Raw genomic sequence first — 10,271 nt, 5'->3', positions numbered from 1 at the left:
TGCTGCTGCTGCTGCTGCTGCTGCTGTTGTTGTTGTTGTTGCTGCTGTTCCTCCCGCTACTGCTGTCGGCCCTGGCACTGCGGCTGTTGCTGCTGCTGCTGCCGTTGTTGCTGGAACCGCTGAGGTTGCTTCTGCTGCTGCTGTCGATACTGCTGCCGTCGTTACTTCTGCTGCTGCTGCTGCCGATATTGCTGCTGCTGTTGTTTCTGCCGCTGCTGCTGCTGCTGCTGCGATGTCGCTAGTGCGGCTGACTGGCTGGGCTTGTTGCTGTGCTTCCTTCGAAAGCGCATGAAATGGCTGCGCAGTAAGCCCTAGACCCTAAACCCTAAACCCTAAACCCTAGACTCTAAACCCTAAACCCTGAGCCCGAAGCTTGGGTCACCGGAGAGAGCTGCAGCACGCAGTCAGCCCACATGCTGCTCCTTCTACTGTTTGCTTCTTCTCAATTTAAAAAATAAAAATTAATTATAAATTTATTTAAAAGATAAAAGCGGGTAACTCACACATGCAAAACACAAGGTCTTGAGGCCCCCGCATGCAGCAGCAGCAGCAGCAGCGGCTGCTGCTGCTGCGGCAGCAGCAGGGGCTCCCGCGTAGTTAGCCGCGGCCTTCGTGTATTAACTTCTTTCTGTTTTGTGCTGCAGCATAGTCGCTGCAGTTCTTGTCTTGCTGCTGCTCAGTGAGATCCACAGCAGCAGCAGCAGCAGCAGCAGCAGCAGCAGCAGCAGCAGCCTGCTGAGAGGCCTCATTCAGCCCTCTCTTCAGGGGTTCACTGCGGAAGAGAGACTGTTAGGCAAACAGCTGCAGCAGCAGCAGCAACAGCACCAGCAGCAGCAACAGCATCTTGAAGGGTGAAAGAAGTAGAGCTCCGGCAGCAGTCGCCGCCGCTGCCGGAGCAGCCGCAGCACAGCAGCAGCACACCAGCAGCAGCAGCAGCAGCACAGCAGCAGCTGCACAGCAGTAGCGCCACAGCAGCAGCATCACAGCAGCAGCAGCACAGCAGCAGCAGTACAGCAGCAGCAGCAGCAGAAAATGGCGCTGTTCGCTCGCCGCGGGGTCGTGCGGCAGGCCCGTAAGGTCAAGACAGAGAGCAGCGACGAGGAGCAGCAAGAGCAGCAGCAGCAGCAGCAGCAGTATCCGCGCGCAGCGACGTTGAAGGCTGCTGCTGCTGCTGCTGCAGGACTGCCCCCTCCGCCGGTAGTGGCAGCAGCAGCAGCAGTGGGGCCCGCAGTAGTAGCAGACAGCCTGCTGCACAGCGCAGCAGTGACCGCAGCAAAATCGCATGCAGCAGCAGCAGCTGCTGCTGCTGCAGTGCCCCCCGAGCTGCAGCTGCTTGACGAGTCCTTTCAGTGCGCGCTTAGAGATCTGGAAGATGATGAGGCGCCGAAGCAGCAGCTGCTGCGGCAGCAGCAGCAGCACGTGGAGCAGCAGCAGCAGCAGCGGGGCCTGCAGCCCAAGAAGAAGCTGCTTGCAGCAGGGGCCTGCGCCGTCGGCAGCAGCAGAGTCTTCGCCCAGCAGCAGCAGCAGCAGCAGCTGCTGCAGCAGCAACAAGCAGCAGCAGCAGCAGCAACCAGGGCGCAGCGCCTGAGCTTCGGCTTTGCCGACGAAGACAACGTGCCCTCGGTGCGCCAAACCCAAAACCCTAAACCCTAACCAAGCCCAAAACCCTAAACCCTAAACCCTAACCAAACCCTAAACCCTAGACCCTTGAAAATGTAGAATTAGAACAAAGCCTTCTGTTTAAAGTTTCAAGATCTTTTGCCCCGTGTGTGCAGCAGCAGCAGCAACGAGGAGCAGCAGCAGCAGTGCGGGAGTCTCTTGAGGAGCTGCTGCCCAGCAGCAAATCTCCTCGGCAAAACAGAAGCAAGCACAGCAGCAGCAGCAGCAGCAGCAGCAGCAAAGACGCAGGCAGTCGGCGCAGCGGCAGCCGTGACTCGGACGTGCGGTCGCGGGCCAGCAGCAGCAGCAAAGACAGCAGCAGCAGCAGCAGCAGCAGCAGCAGGGGCTCTGGCGATAAGCCAGTTCTTGTAGTAAACCCCACAGGCAGCGTTGGGATTGTTTTGAAGGCAACTCACGCCAGCACTAGCAGCAGCAAAGGGAGCAGCAGCAGCAGCAAGCGCAGCAGCAGCAGCAAAGACAGCAGCAGCAGGCGCCACGAGTTCGCGTAAGGCTAAGGCACGGTTTTCTTTCTGCTGCTGTTGCTGCTACTCTCCACATTCACGCTGTTGCTGCTGCGCTTTCTGCTGCTGCTGCTGCTGCTGCTTGTGCTGCTGCTGCGGAAAGTGTCAGCCAGGGTGCTTTTTTGCTGCAGACCGCGAAACAGCAGCAGCAAAGACAGCAGCAGCAGCAGAGACAGCAGCAGCAGCAGCAGCAGCAGTCATTCTGCGCAGAGAGGGTCTGACGCTGCTGCCAGGCCTGGCAGCGGGTCGCCTGCAACTGCAGCAGCAACGGGAGCAGCAGCAGCAGCTGCTGCTGCAGCGGGAGGCGGCGCAGCAGCAGCAGAGCCGCGAATCTTCTCCTTGGCAGAACTGGAAGACAGAAGATCAGCAGCAGCAGCAGCAGCAGACGAAGCTGGGGAGTTGCCGTTTGCTGCTCTGGCTCAAGTGGCCCGCAGGTCGCGGCAGCAAGCCCGAGCAGCAGACATGAACAGCAGCAGCAGCAGCAGCAGCAAAGCAGCAGTGCCCTCTGTGTCCTGCTTCGGGGAGTACACCGAAGAAGACGAAGCTGCTGCAGCAGGAAGCAGCAGCACCAGCAGCAGAAGCTGGCTAGCCAGAGAAGCCATGCTGCAGCTGCGGGGGGTCCCGCTGCTGCAGCAGCTTTCTGAAGAGTCTGAAGAGCAGGCAGCACTTGAGGCCTGGGAGCGAGAGCAGATCATGAAAGGTGCTGCTGCTGGTGCTGCTGCGCTGCTGCTGCTGCTGCTGTGCTTGGCGCTGCTACTGTCTTGGTTGGACCTGCCGCTGCTGCTGCTTCTGCTGCTGTATTTGGTGCAGCTGCTGCGCTGCTGCTGCTGCTGTGCTCGAGGATGCTGCTACTGTTACGCTGATGCTGCTGCTGCTTTGGTCGCTGCTGTTGCTGCTGCGCCTGGGGCTGCAGCTGCTGCTATGTTTGACGCGGCTGTGGTTGCTGCTGCTGTTCTGGGGCTAACCTGCATGTTGCTGCTGTTGCTGCTGCCGCAGTTGCTGTTGCTGCTGTTGCAGCTCATTGAGGTAATGGCTGCTGCTGCGGGCAGCCGAAGAGCTGTCAGTAAAGGCTGTGCTGCCGCTGCAGCTGCTGTTGCTGCTGCTGGTGTTGCTGCATGCAGGGGCTGGAAGGAAGCAGCTGCTGTTGCAGCAAGAGAAGCTTGAAAGACGGCAGCGGCAGCAGCTGGAGGAGCAGCAGCAGCAGCAGCAGCAGCAGATCCTGAGCTCGTTCAGCGGCATCATTGGACAGCAGGACGCCCTTGCTGCTGATGCTGCTGCTACAGACGAAGGCGCATGCAGCAGCAGCAGCAGCAGCCTCGTGCGGCCTGCAGCAGAGCCTAAGAGGGCGGCGGGAGCAGAGAGTGCAGCAAATTGTTTTGCGCAACTGTGGGCCAGCAGCAGCAGCAGCAGCAGCGGCGTCGGCAGCAGCAACGCGGAGCAGCAGGCTGCAGCAGCAGTTGCGTGGATTGAAGAGCAGGCAGAGCAGCAGGAAGACGAGCAGCAGCAGCAGCAGCAGCAGAAGCAGCAGAAGATAAAGTGGAAAAAGGAAGCAGCAACAAAAGTGACCTCACTTGAGCTGAAGCAGCTAAGTAAGCCGGACATTGTTGACTGTGTACTACGGGGTTTAGGGTTTAGGCTCTAGGGTTTAGCGTTCAGGGTTTCTCGTCAAGGGTTTAGGGTTTAGGGTTTGCGGGGTTGGCTGATACTTAATGGTTCCGTGTATAGGTATTCGGGGTAAAGGTTCAGGATTCAGGATATGTGCATTTGAATGTAGGGTTTAGGGTTTAGGGTTTAGGGTTTGGGGTTTAGGGTTTAGGGTTTAGGGTTTAGGGTTTAGGGTTTGTGGCGCTGTGGCACTATGAGCAGAAACGGAGCGGCGGCTGCAGAAGCTGCAGGAGTTCCTGGTGTTTGTTGAGGACCTCAGCGGCTGCATCCGTAAACCCTAAACCCTAAACCCTAAACCCTTGAACACGTCGTTGAGTGTGCCAGTTGGTGCTGATGGCCTTTGCTTGGCTGTCCGTTGCGAAGGGTTTAGGGTTTAGGGTTTGGCGGGCAGGGGCTAGTGACTAGGGTTCGAGTATGGGTCAGGGTTCAGGGTTTAGGGTTTAGGGTTTAGGGTTTGCGCAGATGAGAAGAAGCCCGCCGTGAAAATGGCAGTGGAGGCTTTGCAGGAGCTCGAGAGTGGAGAAGCAGACAGGACGTAAACCCTAAACCCTAATCTTAGCCCTAATATAAACCCTAATCAAACCCTAGCTCAAACCCTTTCAGTTTATCTCAAACCCTAGCTCAGCTCTAGACGTGCCTCTTAAACCCTAAATTAGCGTATAAGGGCTTACGGCCCGGTTGGCTTTTGCGTGGCGCCGTCACAACTGCTGCTGGATTTTCCCCTCTTGCTGGCTAGGGGCTAGGGTTTAGGGTTTAGGGTTTAGGGTTTTTGTGCAGGACCCAGCGCCGCTTGGGAGACTTGGGCCGTTTGCTGCCAGAGCGCATTGATGAATTCGGCAGGAGTTTGGCTCTCCAGAAGCGGAGAAAGAGGTGGGAAAAGGGTTTAGGGTTTAGGGTTTAGGGTTTAGGGTTTAGGGTTCAGGGTTTAGGGTTGTGGGTGCAGGGGCGCAGCAAGAAGCAGTTGGTGCTGTGAAGGGGCTGCGTTTGTATCAAAGAGGCCTGGATTTAGGGTTTAGGGTTTAGGGTTTAGGGTTTAGGGCTTGGATCGTGCTGCTGCATTCTGCGCAGGTACGGGCCGAAGCTGCGGCAGCAGCAGCAGCAGCAGCCGCTGGGAGAAGTGCTGCGGCAGCTGCGGAAGGCCCCACACCCAGCGTCGCCTGAGGCCGTAGAGGCTTTCAGAGCAGCACGCGCAGCAGCAGCAGCAGCAGCAGCAGCAGGAACAGCAACAGCAGCCGCAGCAGCGGAGGAGCTCGAGCCTGCAGCACTGGGGCGCTGCGAGTGCTGGGGGGAAGTTTTGGGCTCTTGTGTCTTCACAAGCGACGAAGAAGGCCCCAGCGGCAGCAGCAGCAGCAGCAACGGCAGCAGCAGCAGCAGCAGCAGCAGCTCAAGAAGACACAAAACCAAAAGGCAGTTCCTGCAGGCTGTTGCTGAAATATTTGCTGACGTGAGGCCGGAGTACAGAGAGGTGAGGAGCTGCTGCAGCATTTCTTTTTTCTTTTCTTTTTTATTTATTTTTATTTATTTTTTTCTTTTTTCTTTTATTGTTTTTTATTCCTTGTCTCTCTTCTCTCTATTGCGTCTTCTCGTGGTCCTGCTGCTGTTTCTCTTTTCCCTGGCTGCTGCTGCTGCAAGGCTGCAAGGCTGCACACTGCTGCTGCTGCTGCTGATGTATGCAAGCACTCGCCACCAAGTGTCCATACGCCATGTGTGGCCTCTCCCAAAGCTTCTGCGCTGCTGCTGCTGCTGCTGCTGCTGCAGGTGCGTCGCATAGTGGGGGAGTTTGCTGCAGCGTGCCGAAACTGCCCCGAAGATATGGTGGCGCTGCAGCAGCAACTGCCGCTGGCTGAGCAGCTGCAGCAAAGTGTAGAGACTGTTGCTTCTTGGGAGCTGCTGTGGTGGCTGCCGCTGGACACAACATTGGCTCCGTCTACTGCTGCTGCTGCTGCTGCTGCGATTGAGTGGGTCAAGCAGCAGCAGGTGCTGCAGCAGGAGCAGGAAGAGGGGCAGCAGCAGGAAGAGGCGGGCGACAGCAACAACAGCAGCGCAGCCGGCGACGCCGAAAAGCCTTCCACGGGAGATGCTGGCGCATCAGCTGCAAGCCGCTCTGCTGCTGCTGCTGCAGCAGCAGCAGCAGCAGAAGCAGCAGCAGCAGCAGGGGCCCTCGACAGCGGCACGGGGCCCCTCCGAGACGGCAGCGTCGTCAGCGGACGAATTTTGCGGGGGGGAAGAGAAGTGGCAGATTTTGATTTCATAAGAGACATTTTTGCTTTTTGTCAAGAAATGGAGACCCTCAGCAGCAGCAGCAGCAGCAGCAGCAGCGGCAGCAGCAGCGGCAGTGGCAGCAGCAGCGGCAGCATCAGCGAGGTTGCAGCGGCTTTCGCGGACCTGCTGCTGCAGGTGGTGAAGGACGTTGTGCTGCCCAGGGCGCTGCACTCGCTGCAGCAAATGGACTGCTGCAGCTTCACTTCTGCTGCTGCTGCTGCTGAGCTCCTGCAGGAAATGCTGCTGTTCAGGGGCCCCCCAACAGAGGCAGCCATTACGAAGCTGCTGCAGCTCTTTGTCTCTTCTTTCCTCAGCACTATTGAGAGCCAGCTGCCTGTGCAGTGCGTGAAGCGTGCGCAGCAGCTGCAGCAGCAGCGACAGCAGCAGCAGCAGCAGCAGCCAGCGAAGGCAGAGGGAGAGCAGCAGCAGCAGGAGGCCGATGCTGCTGCTGTTGAGGTGTACGTACACCGCGCGCTCAAGGCTGTTGGAGTTGCTTCCTTTTTTGAAGGCATTCTCAGCGAGCAGCTTATGCTGCACATAGTCATGCATGTCAGTGCTGCTGCTGCTTCTGCTGCTGCTGCTCCTGCTGTCGCTGCCGCTGTTGCTGCTGGTAGGACTGCACTGCTGCTTCGAGTTACCGGGAAATCAGGTCTCTGGCTGCTGTGTTGTGTACTGCGATTTGCTGCGGCACCTTCAACCGCTTATGCTGCTGCTGCTGTTGCTGCTGCTGCTGTTGCTGCTGCTTTTGCTGCAGCACCTCTTCGAGCTGCGCGTCCAGCCCTTGCTGCCGCTGCTGCCGCGTCGGACAGGTTTGCTGGTGCTTCACGGGTTTGTGCGTTTGCTGCCTCTCAAGTGGCTGATGGTGCTGCAGCAGCATCAGGAGCAGCAGCAGCAACAGCCACAGCAGCAGCAGCAGCAGCAGCAGCAAAAGAATGGACTATCTCTGCTGCTCAGCAGTTGCCTCACCTTGGGAGAGGATCTAACAGAGGAGGCAGACAGAGCAGAGATGCTGCTGCTGCTGCAACGCATCAGCAGCAGCAGCAGCCGCCAGCTGCTGCTGCTGCTGCTGCTGCTGCTGCTGCTGCTGCTGCTGCTGCTGCTGTTGCTGCTGCTGCAGGGCGGGCCAAGAGTCCTTTCGTTCGATCACCCGCTCTTACTACAGAGGCGCAGCAGGGGCGCTGCTGGTCTACGACATATCCCGGTGAGCCCCCGCAGCAGCAGCAGCAGCAGCAGCAGCGGCAGCAGCAGCAGCAGCAGCAGCTGTGTGGTGGTTGCTGCTGCTGCTGCTGCAGGCGAGACACCTTCGCACACTTGACCCGCTGGCTGGAAGAAGTTCGGCAAAACTCAAACCCTCATATGACAATTATTTTAGTTGGAAACAAATGCGACTTGGAACGGAGAGAAGTCACCTTCCAGGAAGGTGAACTGCTGCTGCTGCTGCTGCTGCTGCTGCTGCTGCTGCTGCTGCTGCTGTGTAGAGATGGTCCGAGGCTGTTGCTGCTACTGGGAGTGGGTGTTGGTGGGACAGCTGCTGCTGTTGCTGCTGCTGCTGCTGTTGGGGATAAAGGGGGCTGCAGCAGCAGCAGCTGCTGCTGCTGCTGCTGCCACATTTCACGCTGCATCCGGCAGACTAAGGCTGCGGCGCCTCGAGGGAAGCCTTCTTGTGGAGAGCCCACGGCTTAGGGTTTAGGGTTTAGGGTTTAGGGTTTAGGGTTTAGGGTTTAGGGTTTGGGCGTTGACAGGCCAAGACTTCGCTCGCCAGCACAATTTGATTTTTCTGGAGACGTCTGCCAAGACTGCTCAAAACGTAGAGGAGGTGAGGGTTTAGGGTTTAGGGTTTAGGGTTTAGGGTTTACAGCAGCAGCAGGAGGGAGTTTGCACAGCTCCTCTTGAAGCCGTTCGCAGGGCGCAAGCAGAGTCTAGAGCTGCTGTTTCTTATTCGCTGCTGTTGCTGCTGCTGCTGCTGCTGCTGCTTTTTTTCCCCGCTGCGGCTTATTTGCAACTCTAGTGCAGTTGATGTTTGCTGTTTGCTGCTGCTGCTCCTCTGTTCATTTGCTACTGCGGCTGCTGCTGCTTCTACTGCCATTTGGCGGATGCTGCTGCCGTTGCTGCTGCTGCGGGGTTGCTGCTGCTGCACCTCCTGCTGCTGCGTGTTTGCTGCTGCTGCTGCGGGTCTGCTGCTGCTGCTGCTGCTGCTGCTGCTGGCCTGCAGGCCTTCATTCTGACGGCGCGGAAGATTTACGAAAATGTTCTTGCTGGGGTTTATGATCTTTCCACTGACACCCACGGCATCAAGTGCGGCCCAGTAGCAGCAACTCACACCACTCGAATTGGTAAGCTGCTGCTGCTGCTGCTGCTGCTGCTGCTGCTGCTGGTGCTGGTGCTGGTGCTGCTGCTGCTGCTGCTGCTGCTGCTGCTGCTGGTGCTGAGGCTGCGGGTGCTGCTGCTGCGGGTGCTGCTGCTGCTGCGGCTGGGGCTGCTAGTGGCGATGGAGATGTGGGTAAGGGGGTGAGTGCTGCTGCTGTAGTGCTCTGTGGGGTGGAGGGTCACTTTTGCTGCTGCCGTTTGTTGCTGCTGCAGCCGCTGCAGCCGGTGTTGCTGCTGTTGCTGCTGCTGACATGCGGCTGGTGTCTGCTGCTGCTGCTGCTGATGTTACGTTTTCTGTACGTGCTGCTGTTGCTGCTGCTGCTGCGCCCACCAGACTCGGGCAGGCAGGAGCACCGGGCGGCTGGCTGCTGCACTTGAGGCCCTTTTGCAGCAGCAGCAGCAGAAGGAAAGGAAAAGCAGCAGCAGAATCAACAGCAGCAGCAGAGCCATCGGCAGCAGCAGCGGCTATCCTTCTTATATTCTGGCGGAAATACTGGATTGGCATGCTTCTTGCTTGAGTACACACGCGAGCAGCAGCAGCAGCAGCAGCAGCTCCTGCTCTGCTGCTGCTATTGCTGCTGCTGCAGCTGCTGCTTTAGCTGCTTCAAATGATGATTCTTGCTGCAGCGGCTGCCGCCTGTGAGCAGCAGCAGCGGCAGTTCTGCTGCTGCCGTCACAACTGTAACACTGTAGTTTGCTGCAGACGTCCCTTGAGATGCTGTAGCAGCAGCAGCAGCAGCAGCAAGAGCAGCAAAACGTGTATTAATGAATTATTTCTTGACGTGGCAGCCAACAGTTGCTGCTGCATGTCAGCTGAAGAGACACAAAATTAGTTGTCTCTGTAGAGCTGGCTATCCAGCCTGCTGCTGCTGCTCTTCGCAGCAGCAGCATCTACAGGAGCAGCAGCAACAGCAATAGCAGCAGCAGCTGCTGCTGCAGCGACGCTTGGTGCGGCAGCAGGAGCCGCAGCAACTATGTGAGAGCAGCAGCGGCGTAATATGGAGCAGCAGCAGTTCGTGCTATCGCTGCAGCTGCAGCAGCAGCAGCGGCGGCGAGAGTTGCAGCAGCAGAGGCAGTTGCTGCAGCAGCAGCTCCAGCAGCCGCTGCTTCAGTTGCCCTGTGTACGGAGGAGACACAGGGTTTGGTTTTTGGTGGTGGTTGCTTCTCTCTCTGAAACCCCAAAACCCTAAACCCTAAACCCTTGTTGAGTCTAAACGCTAAACCCTAATTACGCGGATTAGGGTTTTAGCGGCCTCGGGGAACGGCGATCTGGAGCTCGCGAGGGTTTAGGGTTTGGGGTTTAGGGTTTAGTGTTTAGGGCTTGGGGCCCAGAGTCTAGATCTTCGGGCTTAGGGCTCATTTCTTAGGGTTTAGGGTTTAGGGTTTAGGGATTTTCGTTCAGCCATGAACAGAGCAAGGGACACGTGTAGTGGTTTAGGGTTTAGGGTTTAACGTTTAGCGTGCCCAGTTTCAAACAACTTGGAATTAGGAAGGCATAAGGGTTTAGGGTTTAGGGTTTAGGGTTAGGGTTTAGGGTTTACGGTTGGGGTTTAGTTCCCTTGGTGGGGCCCCTGAGGCCCCTGTGGGGCCCCTGAGGGGCCCCAGAGGGCCCCGTAGCAGCTGCCAGTTTTCATTGCCAAGTTTAGTCCTACATAAATGCGCATATAGGGTTTAGGGTTTGTTATTTGCAGTATGAAATTTAGGGTTTAGGGTTTAGTGTTTAGGGTTTAGGGTTTTTGTGCCTCTGGACCCCGGGGGGCCCCCAACGCGTTTCGGTCTTCTTGGGGGCCCCTGCCT

At 57.7% G+C, this 10,271-nt stretch overlaps 1 protein-coding gene across 1 annotated transcript; it reads left to right on the top strand.

Moving 5' to 3' along the window:
* Positions 1 to 1,032: 1,032 nt before the first annotated feature.
* Positions 1,033 to 8,992, top strand: ETH_00001620 (rab2 gtpase, putative; the record flags this gene model as incomplete). The annotated part of the gene is made up of 15 exons (XM_013372999.1): positions 1,033 to 1,623; positions 1,776 to 2,164; positions 2,312 to 2,880; positions 3,302 to 3,769; positions 4,047 to 4,115; positions 4,308 to 4,380; positions 4,623 to 4,715; positions 4,914 to 5,310; positions 5,604 to 6,656; positions 6,862 to 7,063; positions 7,107 to 7,308; positions 7,400 to 7,527; positions 7,850 to 7,923; positions 8,320 to 8,440; positions 8,688 to 8,992. 15 exons carry the CDS (start codon positions 1,033 to 1,035, stop codon positions 8,990 to 8,992), a joined length of 4,734 nt encoding a protein of 1,577 aa, XP_013228453.1.
* Positions 8,993 to 10,271: the final 1,279 nt, after the last annotated feature.

The sequence above is a fragment of the Eimeria tenella genome, genomic scaffold (assembly GCF_000499545.2).
Source record: "Eimeria tenella Houghton genomic scaffold, Eth_scaff116, whole genome shotgun sequence".
Classification (NCBI taxonomy): domain Eukaryota; phylum Apicomplexa; class Conoidasida; order Eucoccidiorida; family Eimeriidae; genus Eimeria; species Eimeria tenella.
This window is presented reverse-complemented; position numbering and strand designations above follow the sequence as displayed.